This window comes from Diadema antillarum, unplaced genomic scaffold, assembly GCF_040938485.1.
Source record: "Diadema antillarum isolate AM-2024a unplaced genomic scaffold, OU_Dant_1.0 seq00001455_RagTag, whole genome shotgun sequence".
NCBI lineage: Eukaryota > Metazoa > Echinodermata > Echinoidea > Diadematoida > Diadematidae > Diadema > Diadema antillarum.
Window position 1 is genome coordinate 1,176,354 of NW_027272201.1, and position 16,468 is coordinate 1,192,821.

Here is a 16,468-nt window from a genome sequence, read left to right on the forward strand (position 1 = left end):
ATATTAGTTGGGATTGGGGGGGGGGGGGGGTGGGGTGGGGATGGGGACAACATCAAGCTATTGGCTAGTCCATCGGCTTGACCTTCAAAGAGGCCATAGTCCGTCGCTTCCCTATTTGCATTACAGATTCCCGCTGGGAGATTAGTGTAGGCAAGGAGCTTCAACTTGGTATAGGCATGACAGGCGTTTGTATGAGTTTGCAAGTTCCCGTCTCGTCCGGAGGGAACGCGCATCGCAGCAAAAATACATGAATGAAAAGTTGTTGTTTGATTGTTTGTTTTTTAATGTAAGAAAATCGTATTGGTTGGTATGCGGGGATTTTTCTTTCTTTTTTTACACCAGCAACTTAATACAATGTATCTGTTATTATGTCTTTCATATAATTAATGGCGCTTAAGCTTTTGTGACAATTCTCAGGGACAAAAACACCCTATTCAGTCTTCAATCAACACATAGGGCCTACCCCATAATGACCCTTTCAAGTTATGTTGCGAAAAGAAAATACGCATTCCAATACAGATCATACGGGCCTGCAAGACCTCAAGCATGAGTCCTTAAATCCCGACATGGAGGTAGAAAGGTTTCTCTTTTCTACCTCCATGATCCCGATGATCTTTAAACGATAAGACGTAAGCCACGATAAGGCTCCTTATACGTCACAGTATGAAAATGCTCATAATGTCATGAGAACGTTCCCGAAGTCATGATAACGGTCCTTATAGGTTACGATAAGGCTCCGTAGGCCATGATAAGGCTCCCTTGGTTATGACAAGGCTTCCTCAAGTCACGATTATTTCCCTTTAGGCAATGAGAAAGCTCCATGGGCAAAGCTGTGGGTATTCCACAAAATGCTGTCTTTTTAAATACACACATATAAATTACACCAGTTAGCCCTGATGACGTCATGCTAGCACAGCATGGTGGTCTGGTGTAAGAACATCATTGTTGAAAATGGCTTGTTTCCTAGTTCAGGTGTACAAAATCGTACTGATAGCACAAATTGTGTAGCGAGAGTGTAATAAAAAATTCCATCATCATAATGTTGCATATCAAATATCCACTATGATGAATTTGCACATAGATACTGCACGTTGTCAAATTGTCGCGATAAAATCGTTGAGTTATGTTTATATGCTACATTGTCATTTCAGTTGAATATGTCATAATCAAAGCTAGTTTCCATTCTAGACCTCAGCAACATAATGCATACTTTGATTTCTAAAAGGAAGGCCTACAGGAAGTCTCTACAGGCGAGTTTCTACACAAAATGTAAGCTTACTTTAATATTTTGTACTCTAAGCGTGCTGTAGGATGCATTGTACAAATTGCTAAACCGTGATAAAAGGTTCAGTTCATTTGAGTAGCCTACCACGGCCATGCACCACTCTTGTACCAAGAAGTACATCGATTATTAATCATTTGCCGAGCTACGACAAGCGTACCTAATATTCCATATGAATATTTCTCATCCATAGGGGACGTTGCAAGAAAGTTGCAATCAATTGCAAATCCCCCAAACCAATTAAAAGTCTTGGAACTGATTGCAAGCTTGCCCTTCTTGCAACGGAAAGTTGAAAATGATTGCAAGTTGCTTTTGGTCGAGATATCAATTTCGAAATTTGGAGTTGATATTTGCAAGTAGATCGATTGCAGCTCGACTTTCTGGCAACGCCCACTGAAAATGTTAAACCATGGTAGGCCTACGCGTTTCAACGCACAGTATACATACGATAACTGCTTCGTCAGTATCTATTTGTATAAAGTGAAAACACTAAATCTACAATTTTCAATGTGAATGTGGGATTATAAAACACTACTTTGCTCGTCCGAGCAAGGTTTACACGTCTAGAGATCAGTATGTGGGTGATTTACTGTGGATCGTTGACATGAGACATGACCTTCCGTGACAATATACATGTCTATCATTGGTTGTAAGTGAAATCGTGGCACACACACACACGCATTATATATACATTACCAAAGGGGGGGGGGGGGAGTATCTTTCATACAACATATCGCTTCCAGCATTGCGAGTTCCTGGCATATTTTTGAACTTGTTGCACACACAAAAAGGAGGTCATGAAACATGTGATTGTCATTCCTTTCTTCCGAAAGTAATTCACACTCAATTTCCGTCTAACCTTTCCTGTAGTCAGTCAGTATGAATGACCTACCTCGTTTCATATTCAATCTATTGCCACAGAGTTGAATGTCTGACTAAACTTGTTTTTTTCCAAACTTTTCCAAACTTTTTAGCCTTATTTTCTCCAGGTCAACATAATTACACATTCAAAACCTTCAACCATAGTCTCCTTTCTTTCTTAACATTAAACTTTTGACATTGACATTGGAAGTGACACTCAAAGAGACATTTGCATCAGGAACACAATGGTTATGTACAGACGATGATAAACCAACTTCCAGGATAAGCTCTCGGTGGGCCGCCAAGTGTCGCACGGTCCATTAAACAAAATGACTGATTTCGTTACGAAATCGACCGTGCAATACTTGGCGCCCCATGTAGCTTATCCTTGAAGTTGATGATTACCGTCTGAACGTAGCCTTGCTGGCCATGGCCTTGGAAAATATGAAGAAGGCAAATTCAAAAGGTTGGGTAATGATTATGCTGCCGACAATACGGGCAGTGTAAATGCTTACAGTTGTAGTGAAAGATCAAAATCATTACCGTCACTGAATTCAGTTCTGCCTCAATGCTACACGGTATGACCAAGGAGGTTTGAGAAATGGAGTAACAATAGTCTCATTTCCTTTGATCCCACGTTTCATGCCGCCACTCAGAAATATTTGAAGTTTGTGCTAAACTGGAGCTGTCTCACAAATAGGAAGACAATTGATTCATGTGGCATAGCATCATGACTCGTTGCTCTCAAAGAAGAATATGTCTTTATGATGGCAATTGCTTTTTGCCGTCCCTTCTTTGAAAACAAGCGGTACATTAATAGTACAGGCAAGGGGATGTGCGAATGAAAATTGTACAAAAATTGATGAAATGAAAATCAAAATTACTCGTTTTTACAAGACTTTACACTAATCTAACATATAAGTGAATAAAGAACTATACTCGAAAATTATACCATATCAGTTTCATTTGCCGGGAGCTATCGGAAAGATGATAAAATCGGCTTTGTAGTGAGAGTACAGTTTCAAATATTTTCATACAAACAGCTCAGGTTTACATTTTTGCACATAATCTCGGACGGGATTTACTTTTGTTTCATATGCTTTATCATTAGGAGAACATTCATTTTATTTGACAAATAAACAAGCAGAATATATAGACGATATGGGCAATTCCATGGGAATGTGGACATGGCACTAAAATTTCAACTTTATCATATTGCAAAAGAATTACTCATTATGTATTACCCATATATTGAAGTTAAAGAAACTCAAAGAATTATATCAATCGGTCAAATATTTCCCGAGAAACAGCTAAAAATGTTGAAGACAATTTTTCAGTCATCCAAATTGCTAAAATGCATGCTTAACTTGATATAATTTTTTTAATAGAAAAATTCTGCTAGCACTTCAATTAATTTATTTTAAAGAAGCAAATTGGTTCTACTTCAGTCTCCCATGAGGAAATTTTTATGCCACCTTCAAAAAATTCTAATCACCACATGGAAGTTCAGCCCTTGAGACATGTAACGCGAGTTACCGAAACAAGAAATATTTTTCATTCTGAAGGAAGCAGTGGAGGTAATTTGTTGGGAATCATAATTTTCTAAATTCATCACAGCCTGATACTGTACACAGGATGTTGACTTGAATAAACACTGTTATCACATTAAAAAATGTCAATGAAAAGTGTAACGCGAGTTACCATGTAACGCGAGTTACCGGCATGTAACGCGAGTTACCGGCATGTAACGCGAGTTACCAACTATAAACACAAGTTTCCCCCAACATAAGCAAATTTTAGCACTTAATTGAGCTAGATTGTGGTGAAAACAATCAAATGCAGTGCTATACACACTATGCTGGACTGAAACAAAGGAGGGCAGCCTAATAAACTGTGATTAGCATCAAGGCCACTGATCACATGCCACATTGAAGAGTCTAGCCTGGCTTTCACTGCATACTGTACATGTATCCAGCAGTGAATGAGACCATTAGATTTATCTTTTGAATTTCCTGCATCAGTATTACAGAATTTTTATTTCAGAATGCTATAAAGCACAGCAAGTGTTGGTTCTAATCCTTGTTCGGTGGTCTACTGAAGATGACACCTGTCCGGAGATCAGGAGGTTGTGGGTTCGAATCCTGCTCAAGTATGTATGCCCATGATCATGATCATGGCTACTAATAAAACACTGATCAATTCAGTGAGCTTATTGACATTGATGTAGGGCAATTTGTCAATCAGTTGCAATGAAAACATCTCAACGGAAGAATTTCATGAATTTGAATAATTACGCAGTACCCACTGCATGTTATAAGGATTAGAACCAGCACTTGCTGTCGGGCGAAAGCACGGTGGTCTAGTGGAGATGACACCTGTCCGGTGATCAGGAGGTCGCAAGTTTGAATACTGCTTGAGTATGTACGCCCATGACTTTTTTATCATGGCTACTACTAAAACACTGATCAATTCAGTGCTTATTTACGTCGATGTAGGGTAATAAGCTAGTTCGTATACACTGTAGCTCATGTACACATTGGTACAAATGACCTTTCTTTTTTCTCAGTTGGTTCGGCACTTCACTTGTTTTCAAAGCAGCATAATGCATAAGCTTGCATGACATAACAATTTATGGAACTTCTGTTCAAAAAAAGAATGAACTTGCATTTAGATCAGGGGATCAGAATACTCCCATCAGTTTATAATTTAGCAGGCATCCATTTCATTGTTTTGTATTGAATGCAGTAACAGCTTATTTCCGTTTATATTGCAAAATACCATTCTTGCTGTCAGGTGGATGTGCTGGCAAGCATCATTTAGATAAGGATCGCATGAATAATCATCGCATCACAGATGCTTATGTCAGTGAATTTACAAACCAAAATGCCTGTTCATACAAACGATCTTTTTTTTGTTCATGCACAAAGTGGAATTACGAACTGGTCTTTTTGTCAATCAGTTGCAAAGAAATGTACTAGTTTTCACTCCTCACAAAGATAGGATTTGAATTTTTGAAAGATTGTAAGCTGTTTCGTAAACTTGTATATAGGGTTTGATACTTTTATGTTTTGTTTTAAAAACACTTTCAACATTTTTCATCTTTACACTCTGAAACTTACAATGTAATAATACACCTATATCATCTAGTATATATTCAAACATATTCAAGGTCTCTATGAGGAGTGAAGCTCTTATTAGTCTTAAACACACTCTTCTATTGGGTTTATTAGTAAAATATTTGTTTAACATTTATTCGTTTTACTATCTACACAAATAAGCATCTCTCAGATTATTCAACACAGGATTCAGTGCCATCAGAACAATTGTATGTCATCAATCTGTGTCACCCTGTGTTAGTGGACATAATGTAACGCGAGTTACCGACATAAAGGCTCCCTACATTTTTCCAGGTCATTGTTACTCAACTTTGATATTGTTAATTTATGAGTCCTAACCCACTATCAATTCAAGGTAGGAAAACTTTTATCAAGATTGTCTAGTATGAGGAGACTTTCCAAAAAGAGGTCTTCATAGAATTGACCATGTCCTTTTTGTGTAACGCGAGTTACCGAAATCAAATGATTCAAGAATCCCAACATGTTTGTCCTTTATTTTTCTTTTTGGATTTATTTAGTTGGTGTATGTCTACTTAACCCATGATGAAAAAAGTAACTTGTAGATCCTACCAATTACAAAGATATTGGCACATTATCCCAAAAATGTACCCATTATTTGTAACGCGAGTTACCGTGGAATTGCCCATATAATGTTAGAGTTTAAGATGAATCTTCAGACTGCTCAAAAAGACGGCGGCATGGAAGCCTGATCATCAAAGGCACAAGTGCACCTGTGGAATTCTTTTGTGCATCAATAGAAAAATGGCAGCTGTTTGAATAATTACAGCCAGTTGGAACTCCATCTCTTAAAGGGGCCCTTGGTATGACATTAGTAGCAACAGATACATTGTGCGCTCGACAAGGCTATTAAATGCTTCTGACTGCAATAATCATGGTGACAAAAAAATAATAATTATATTTCGACGTCTCAACTGTGCTCTAGGAGCCTCTTCGACAATCTTTAGTCACCGCAGGCGGGCATGTGCAACAGTTTGCTCCTCCTTCAATGCCCCCGCACGGGTCTCGTGACTATCTCTCTCTCTCTCTCTCTCCCTCTCCCCCTCTCTATCTATCTATCCATCTATCTATCTATCTATCTATCTATGTATTGTTTATGTCTATCTATCTATGTACAGTATCTATCTATCTATCTATCTATCCATCTATCTATCTATCTATCTATCTATCTATCTACAGTATCTATCTATAATCTATCTATCTATCTATCTATCTATCTATCTATCTATCTCCTTCTCTCGTGTATATCCCTCTTACGTAATCTATCTTGGGGAAAATCATTTGAATAGGTTCAAGCCACTGGCAGAGCAGGCCAGGGAGGTAGCAAGATAATATCTGTGTCATGTATGAAAAATATTTGTAGCAAACTAGCAATAATTTCCTTGAAGGTGAAGTAGAAATCAGCTTGAGTATAAATCAGGAGTTAATTCGTCGATATGTTGGTCTGGTTTCGTGGAAAGAACACGGTTCTCCGTGTACACAATCACATACAAGAGCAAAATCAGTAGGCCTATATACATCATACAGATTAAACAATCTTGTTCGTCGGATTCTCATTTACTCAACGGACTGGACGAAATTTTGTTCTGTTATTGTTTTTTAGCACAACTTTAGGCCTACCTTCTGAATCTGCACAACTGTTCGTAGATTATAGGGCAAATTTAGGTAACCACCAAGAGAATATGAAACCATTTCTCATTTATCCATGAGTATTGTGGAAATTTGATTCTCAAACCGTTCTCCGCCGTGTCCTATAACGTTGACTGCCTACTGACTGGTTGTATTGTTCTTCCTAGCTTTCTGTATCGGTTCACAAGTTCACTCCAAAGTAAATTTGCACTAACAGTCACGCATTTTTATTCTACCCCTGCATACCTGGCAAAAAAAAACCCCTGGTAATACAGTAAAGGGCACGCACCTTTGTTGTTCGTGGCGGCTGGCCGTTCGCGTTGATGCCCGGGTGATTCTGCCGGACTCTGCACCTGAGCGCCGATCTCGGGCCGGGAGTGGAGATGCAGAGCTGAAGACTCGAACTCGTAGTCCGTAACGTCTGCTTTCTTCCTCAGCGTCCCCTTCGCAGCGACATCATTCCGAGACTCGCGGGGACTCCCGGGAATGAGGAGGAGCTCGACGAGACAGAGGAGCAAAGTTGCGAAAAATCCCGTTTTGCAAGCCAGGCGAACCGTCGTCAGGCGACCACCAAGACTATTCCGCGTCATATCCGAATCTAAATCTCCAGGTGTATTCCCGACGTCTACAGGCGGGTACCGGCGGCAGACTCCGCACCATCAACTCCACGGTTTGCAGGGGTTATGATCCTGTGTACGGCGCAGCGAAGCTCGCATCATTCATTCATATACCGATCTCAAAATATGTACCGCTCTCCACGACAGTGAGCACCGAAATTTCCGTTTGGTCCCTGGCCAGGAATCAATAGATAGACGCGTCTTCCTCACGAGTTCGTGCAAATCACTGGTGTCATGCTGAGCAGACTTTTAATGACCGTGTACCAACTCCTTTTAATGACCGTGTACCAACGTCCTACAAGTACAACGCCACCCCAAATCGTTCGTGATTAAATGCGCCAACTCAAAACAAGTACATTCTTTTTTAGCGACAACCAACTTCTGCAACACTTCAATCTCCGTGACCAACACTAATACCCCCCTCACCTTAACAAAGGGAGTAATAAAGCGCGTTCCAGTTGATTTATCAGACGACTCAATTCATCAAGAACTACGGGATCAGGGAGTCACCGATGTACGCCGTATTTACAAAAAGATCAATAATACTCGCTCTGCCACATCTGTTGTCATTGTCACTTTCAATCTCAAATCTCTTCCTTCAGCTGTATCATTAGGGTACGAACGTTTCGAAGTATCGACGTACATTCCCCCTATCACGCGATGCTTCAGATGCCAACGATTTGGGCATGGCATCGACACCTGCCGGTTCAAGCTGCGATGTGTCAGGTGTGGTGAGCCCCACCAACTTGACCAGTGTCCCATCAAAGGTACCCCTCGATGCTTGCGATGTGGAGGGCCCCACAGTGCCGCTTATGCAGGTTGCCCTGAATACAAACAGGCAAGGAAAATACAGTCAGTTAAAGTACTAAACAAGTTATCTTATGCAGATGCAGTCCAGCAAGTACGGAACTCAACACAACCTGCCCATACCTCTCCGCCCGAAAACCCAACAGCTTCTCAAGTCATCTCAGACCCCGTCGCTCTCCCCACGCCGATTAACCAACCCTCTTCTTCCCATACGAACCCATCCCTTACTGTTACATCGTCTGCCACCCCTCATTATCAACATCCTCCCGCTACAGCCAAACACTCATCTCAAGTCCTCCCAACCCCTAATCTTCCCCCCACAAGACCCTCGACTTCAGACGCTTCAACACAGGTAGACAAGATCAACCAGTCTTCGCAATGCTCTCCTGGTTCTCCACTTACAGTCGAAAACCTGGTCACCTTCCTTGTTTTTGTTATCAACAACCTAGAGACTGCCAACTCGAAGAGCAACAGAATAAAGCTAACAGTACAGGCCGCCAACACCTGTTTCGGCACAATAATACCTCCTGAAAAAATTCATGAGCTGTTAACATCCATTTCTCAATAATGGATATACAGCTGCTCTGCATACTGTTTTCCCTTCCCCTGTTCAGTATGCAGTTCACGCTCTGGCAGTGGAACGCCCGTGGAATATCGTCCAACGGACACGAATTAGTTTACCACATTAACACCTCAAACGTTCCCCCACACATCATTTTGATTCAAGAGACTTGGGGTCATATACACACTGATTTTTCTATTCCTCATTATGTACCCATCTGGCGTCACCGTCCCAACTCCCGTAGAGGAGGATGCGCCATTTTCTTACGCTCCGGTATCGCACACGACATCATTAACTGCGCCCCCTCGCTCGAGGCGCAACAAGTTAATGTTTTGTTAGGCACCGCTAAATTGTCTGTTGTTAATTTTTATAATCCATTAAAAAAACTTACGTTAGATAATCTCAAAGCATTAACCTCCAATTGCCTCCCAAATTTTATATTAGCAGGTGATTTTAACGCTCACCATCCTATGTGGGGCGGAACCACGGAAGATCATAACGGGAGACTGATAGCTGATTATATATTATCCAACAACATATCTATATTGAATGATTCCTCCCCCACACGAATCGATATTTCACGCGGGACATCGTCTTCCATAGATTTAACTCTCTCAAGTCCCTCTCTAGCCGCACGATGCAACTGGTCTGTCTCTACTACCACTATGGGAAGTGATCACTTCCTGATCAAATGTGATATAGCACTTAATACACCTGTACCCAACATCACTCCCACTGATTTCAGATTACCTAAACCATCCCTATCCTTCCACAGGGCCAACTGGGAGCTGTTTGAAAAGGAATTACACAATACTTACAAGATGAAAAATGTTGACATTGAAAACATTTATGATTTCTACAACTTTTTTATTCTGTGCATCCAGAAAGCAGCGGAAACCGCCATTCCAACTAATAAAATAAAAAAACTTCCTCCTAATCCGTGGTGGAATTCAACATGCACCCAGGTTATCAAGGCTAAACACAGAGCTAAAAGAAGATTGGAAAGCTCATATTTATATTCTGATCTCTGTGATTATCTCAAAGCCTCCGCTCTGGCGAGGAAAACGATTAAATCTGCCAAACGTGCTCATTTTGAACAGTTCTGTAATACATTAAACCGTTTTACTCCTCTCTCTACCATATGGCGTAAGATTAAAATACTTTCCAATAACCGCCAGCATGGCACGACTTTTCCTCCTCTCCATATCAATGGTTCTCTTTCTTCTGACCCTCTAACTATAGCCAACGCTTTAGCAGCCTCATTCTGTGAGAAGTCCGCCTCTTCACATTTCTCAACACGTGAACTACCCACTACGGCCACACCGAACATCATTCATGATAACAACACCCCATTAAATTCCCCCTTTACACTTAGGGAACTAAAAAGAGCCATCCGCATAGCCAAAAACTCCTCACCTGGAGCTGACGGGATCAACAAAGCTCTCATATCCCACCTGACTGATAGCATGATTCATTCGCTGTTACGAATAATAAATCACATATGGGACACTTCCACCCTACCACCCCAATGGAAACACTCTATCGTTATACCCATTCTAAAACCCGGCAAGGATAAGCACGACATACGTTCTTATCGTCCCATCTCTCTGACTCCATTCCTGTGCAAGATCATGGAACGAATGATATCCAGCAGGTTAACCTATGTCATAAACAAACACCATCTGGTATCTCACACTCAATCCGCTTTCTTACCTCATCGCAGAATAACCAACAACCTTCTTCTTCTTGAATCAGATGTCCGTAAATCCTTAATCACTAAACATTACACCGCAGCTATTTTTCTAGATCTCAGCCAAGCATTCGACACCGTCGACCACAACGCTCTCATTGCCAAACTCCAATCCATCGGACTACAAGGTAGATTTCTTGAGTGGATTCGCAACTTTTTAGACTCGCGGACCATACAAGTACGCATTGATTCCTTTCTGTCCGACACTTATCACCAAAATATCGGTCTTCCTCAAGGAAGCGTTATTAGTCCAGTTCTCTTTACTCTTTTCATCAACGACATCTCTTACTGCAGCAGATCCAATATATCTCTTTACGCAGATGATATAGCGATTTGGCGCACTTCCACCAACCTACGATACATCAATTTCAAATTACAGGTGGACATCGACAACATCGCCTCTTGGCTGAAACAATGGGGCCTTTCTTTATCAAGCAATAAATCCAAAGTAATGATTTTTTATCCGCGATCAGTTGCCGCCAGTAATTTCAATATACATGTATCTGATGCTCCTTTAGAAATTGTGCAAAACTACAAATACCTCGGCGTCATTTTTGACTCCTCGCTATCGTGGTCATCTCATGTAAACTATATACTGAATAAATGTAATAGACGCCTTAACCTTCTTCGGTCTGTATCCGGCACGTCCTGGGGCGCTGATACTAAAACCTTGTTATTATTATATCGTTCATTAGTTCGCCCCCACCTTGATTATTCATGTGAAATCTACAATTCCATTTCCCCAACACTTGCCAAGAAGCTGGACTCAGTTCAAGGCCACGCCCTACGTATAGCCACTGGTGCTCTCCCCTCCACCCCACTACACTCTCTCCAAGTGGAATGCCACGAAGCTCCCTTAGATATACGCCGTGAGAGGGCCGCTTTCAACTACTGTGCTTATCTGTTTTCTCTCTCCACCACTCACCAAGCCCGGGCCGCCATCTCGGACTGCTGGCAGTTTGCCACTGTCAAATGGCCTGAACACAAAAAACCGTTTGCCCTCCGCACTTCACATTTATTTCCCACTTTCAGCAAACTCATCCCGCTATCTGACTGCCCGTGTCCGCCATGGTCAATATTATTTCCTACAATCGACCTCTCCATTCATGACCACTGCACAAAGACGTCCCACCCTGAAATGCAAAGACAAACTGCTCTCCAGATTATCAACACTACCTATGCTAAACACCTTCATCTCTACACAGACGGCTCTCACGACCCCACCAGCAACAGGGTTGGCATTGGGATTTATATTCCCCGCCACGAAATAAAAATCTACGAAAGAATCTCCCGCATTTCCATATGCCGTGCTGAACTCACTGCAATTTTAGAAGCTCTAACCTGGCTAGAAACTTCTTCTCCACAGAAAGCTGCAATATTTTCAGACTCCCTCAGCGCTCTGTCTTTATTAGAAAACTATTCCTCAAATAAACACGACCTAACTTGCGATATTTTATTGAAATGTTCACATTTATTATCTAATGGATTTTCTCTTTCCCTAGTCTGGATCCCCTCACATTGTGGTCTAAAAGGTAATGATTGTGCAGACTCTCTCGCGAAGAAAAGTCTAAAAAAAGATTACATAACCATCATGATCCCTCCTACCGTTTCTGAGATTAGACATTTAATCTCGACAAAATGTCTGGACGCCTGGAACGAGACCTGGCGCACATCCACCCATGGTCGTCATCTATACTTCATTCATAGTAATGTCAAACAGCTTTTCTCCATCGATTGTATTTGCCGCCGAGACGAAATTATCATTCACAGACTCAGAATGGGTCGTGCTCGACTCCCTGCTTTCTTACACTTAATTCACAAACACCCTAATGGCCTTTGTCACACCTGCAACTCCCCGGAAACTGTAGGACACTACCTGTTATACTGCACACGATTCCTAAAACAACGTACAGCATTAGCACAAAGATTACATAAATCTACCCTGCAGCTGTCTGATCTTTTCTCCAACCAGCAGTCCATGGACCACCTGCTTCAATATGTAAAGGACACAAACCAGTATTTCACAATTTGATATCTCTTCCCTTTTATCTCTATGCCACTACCTACATTAATTATACCAAGGTATGTTTGTAGAGGTCAAACGACTGCAAGGGAGAACTCCACACGCATACATGTACCATCGATATACTCAATACGCCTTTGTTTTATTCCGATACCACCGTCATATTCAACGCCATCCTTAGTTCTATATCTCTATTCTTTCTCTTCTTCTACACTTATCTACATTTTTCTCTAAGGTTAGCATTATCAATGGCTCGTGACCGACGGTAACGCTTCTTTCAATTGTGATCCATTTTTATATCCCATGCATGTAATCTTGGTAACGGGCTGACCCTATGTCAGAGAGAGGAGCTCAGCACCCTCCACCCCCCTAGCTGTCTGTCTTCTCGTTCTGTCTTCACCCTTTCCGCTATTCTTCTATCAACACTTCTCTTCCACGATGTCTCTGCCTACTAGGCTAATAATAATTAACACCTAGGCCGATAAGGCAACTAGAGGCGCCTGACCCCGGGAAAGGCCAAGACATCACCGGCGTCGGCGGGCGGGTCCTATACCTGCTTTGCCGACGGGAACGGCGTAACCCTGCATTTCTCTCGATGCAGGAGTAGGCAGATGACATCATTTCCGGAACCCTGTCCCCTTCCTTCCGTTGTATATATATCATTGTAAATATGAAAATAAATGTAATTTGCTTTTTTGTAAATAATTTAAAGTAGTTTAGGTTTTTATAATTAAATTTCAGGCATATCTGAATAATTATATTTTTTGGAGCAAATTGCCCACCCGGCAGAGAGCTCCACAATCTAAAACAACAACAACAACAACATCCTTTGGCCTTTTGTCATATCGCTGCATCGCACATCGTGAGGGCCTTATCCCTCCTCTTCCTTTTCAAAATGAAATAGCTGAAATCTCGTGTGCTCGAAAGAGAACCAACTACTAGTAGTTTATCCCGCCCTCTGTGGGTGGTTGACCACTCGATGTCGGCAATTAAAATCCACTGATCTCTCAAGATTATCTTTCACCCGAGTTATCCCCTCGAAAGATGTGTTTTGCTCTGCGGGATCAGGAGCGCAATCCTCTTGGCTTGAGCGCACATGAACATTCTACGCTAGCCCCAGCCACTTGAAGTTGAACCATTGAGGTGCACCTACAGCAAGCAGGACGAGCTCTTTAACCACTCGCAAGCCGAAAGTACGCGTTTCGCTTGACACACACTTTACATCATTACCATATCTCTTTTTTTTCCTGTTCCGATATTCTCACTGACTGGCCCCTTGACAATAATATTCTTCCAACAATTATATTTCCAAATAACTGACTCAACACAACTTGATCGCTCTTGTCTGAACTCGTGTTGCAAAGATTCAGCTATCTTGTTGCAAACAAGATTAAAAAACTGGTTCACCCCAAAAGTGCTCGCGAAATGAAAGGCGGGATGAACTTGTGACGTGCAGAACTTGAGAAAATAAAAAAAAAATAAATAAAAGAGTAGCAGTTGTAGTAGCATTCCACAGAAGATAAAGCTAAACAACGAAATATCCCAACCCACTTCGAGTTCGGTGAAATGTCACGGTTAGTCCCGAGTCGTCTGCGAAGGACTAAATTCTGGTGTCATTTTTAATCGGATATTTTTGGTTCCACTGCAAGGTCATGATAATGAATTTCCCAGTTGTTTCTCCGACGAAATGTGTCCCACACAAAAAATGCATGCACATTCCATAAACAGCGCGCCCACTCGAGTTGCTAACTTTTGACACAACTTATGTATGTGAGAGCTAACTGGCTTTGCTTTTAGCTAGCGCGAGGCGATTTTGTTCACCCACACCGTTCACCGAACTGTCAGTTCCTTTATCAGCGTTCTGCTTTCTACCCTGATCTCACGAAGTGTTCCCGAAGTATAAACCCAAACAGTTTGTCATCTCAGGTTAAACAACCGCGTTTGCTTTTCTCCCGCCGGTTTCTCATGCGTTCAATCAGTTGCGCAAATGGTGTTTGCTGTGTGGTGTGGCCTCAACTCGCGTTCGGTGATTACCCTCAAACAATATCTCCCGAGACCTGGTTTTCAGTGGAGAGAGAGAGAGAGAGAGGGGGGGGGGGGAGGTGTAGAGGGGAGAAGTGAGAGGCGAAAAAGTAAGAGAGATGATATGCATGCAAAATTCACATGTACATGTGTATACGTTACATGCAATAGGAGCGACAGGGTTAAACTGAGGAGGTGTGAGAGAACCCCTGAACAAACGGAACAAATACCACAATCTGAAACCTCTGATTACGTAATGAACGGTAAAGGAATAACACATGTCTGTAAAGAATGCGAAAAAAAAAATAGCGTACTTGCTCACTTTCACAGCAAAACTGTCCAAAAGCCAGATGATATCCCACTCTTATGTCTCACCAACGAGGTATAGGCCTATAAGCCAATGCCTAGTTCCCTCTCGGACTCACCATAATCCCCTTTTACACTTGTGTTTCTTAACCCCGTACTTTCTCTGACCCAGGACTATCGTTAGTCCCGTACCAATTTTTTTCAGCTTTTTACGCTTGCCAATTGATCCCGTACTAAGCTCTTGTCCGGGGCTAAGGAGAAAATTGACCTGTTTACACTCGTATTTCTTAGTCCGGTACTTTCCAAACCACATGAATATTCATGATTACGCTGTGCACTGTACACGTACACGCACGCACCGGCAGTACTTGATCACCTCGTTTCCGATTGGTCAGTGGGGGTCGGACTTCGTCTCCGTCGCTTAGCCCCGGATTACTTTTTCGTTCTGTTTACACTCGCTTACTTGGCACCGCAATTGCGGTGCTAACCCTGCTATTTTGCAGGGCCAGATAGTACGGGACTATCGGTGGGGCTAGCCCACTTTGGCCAAAACAAGTGTAAACAGAAAGTGGGCTAAGGAAAGTCCCGTACCAACGGTGGGGCTAATAAAGCCCCCCCCCCCCCTTAGCCCCACCGTTGGTACGGGACTAAGCAAAAATTTACAAGTGTAAAAAGCCCTATATTGATCTCACATACAAACTCCTGACGATGCTATTTTCGAATGCCGGGGAAAAGCATGGTAAAGATTCGTACCATGAGGACCCCCTAACGTAAATGACGTTCACGCTAAATCATAAGGATCGTGAAGTCAATTTCTATCAATAGCTCTGTTGTGTTCCCCCCCCCCAAAAAAAAAAAAAAAAAAAAAAAAAAATCTTTGCGCATCATATTCACCAGGTCACACATACATCTACATGAAGATATCATGAGTACCACCTGACTACTCTCCACGATGTTTCGTCAGTGATAAAAGGAGTTCCCTTGAAACCAACAATTAATTGAGGAACCCCGTAATCACAATAACAACAACTACATTGTACCACAAAAAAAACCCAACAACAGGCTGATATGACTGTCAAGTTGGCTGGTAGGCCTACATTATTTTCCAGTCGTTTAAAAAGACAATGACAGTATGACTTCTGAAAGGTAAATGACTCGTTTCAAGGTTGAACCGTCATGTTATGGATGTGAAAGAAAAGAAAAGAGAAATAAATGTCTCCCTGGAGAATACATGGCATTAAATAAACAAAAAGTAGTACTGGAAGATTTGAAAGGGAAACATACTGTAAAACCCTGGTGCATTTAACAGCTTCAAATCTGTCCGAAGTCTCGTCTAAAAATGTCCTTTCTTTAACCCATGCAGGAAGTGTTATCGCTTGAGAAAGGGCTAAAGCGTCAGATACATTGTACTCTAGTAAACAAGGCCACCAATTTATCTTAGATAAAATCTTCACTACATGATATTCCTCAAATCT

General features: G+C 41.7%; 1 protein-coding gene across 1 annotated transcript in view; it reads right to left on the bottom strand.

Annotated features, from left to right (window-relative positions):
- LOC139709623 (polypeptide N-acetylgalactosaminyltransferase 13-like) overlaps positions 1-7,496 on the bottom strand; it is a 32,689-nt gene extending 25,193 nt beyond the window's left edge. Inside the window, exon 1 of the mRNA XM_071621582.1 lies at positions 7,196-7,496. Coding sequence (XP_071477683.1) covers positions 7,196-7,496 — 301 coding nt within the window. The remainder of the gene's footprint in view (positions 1-7,195) is intronic.
- Positions 7,497-16,468: the final 8,972 nt, after the last annotated feature.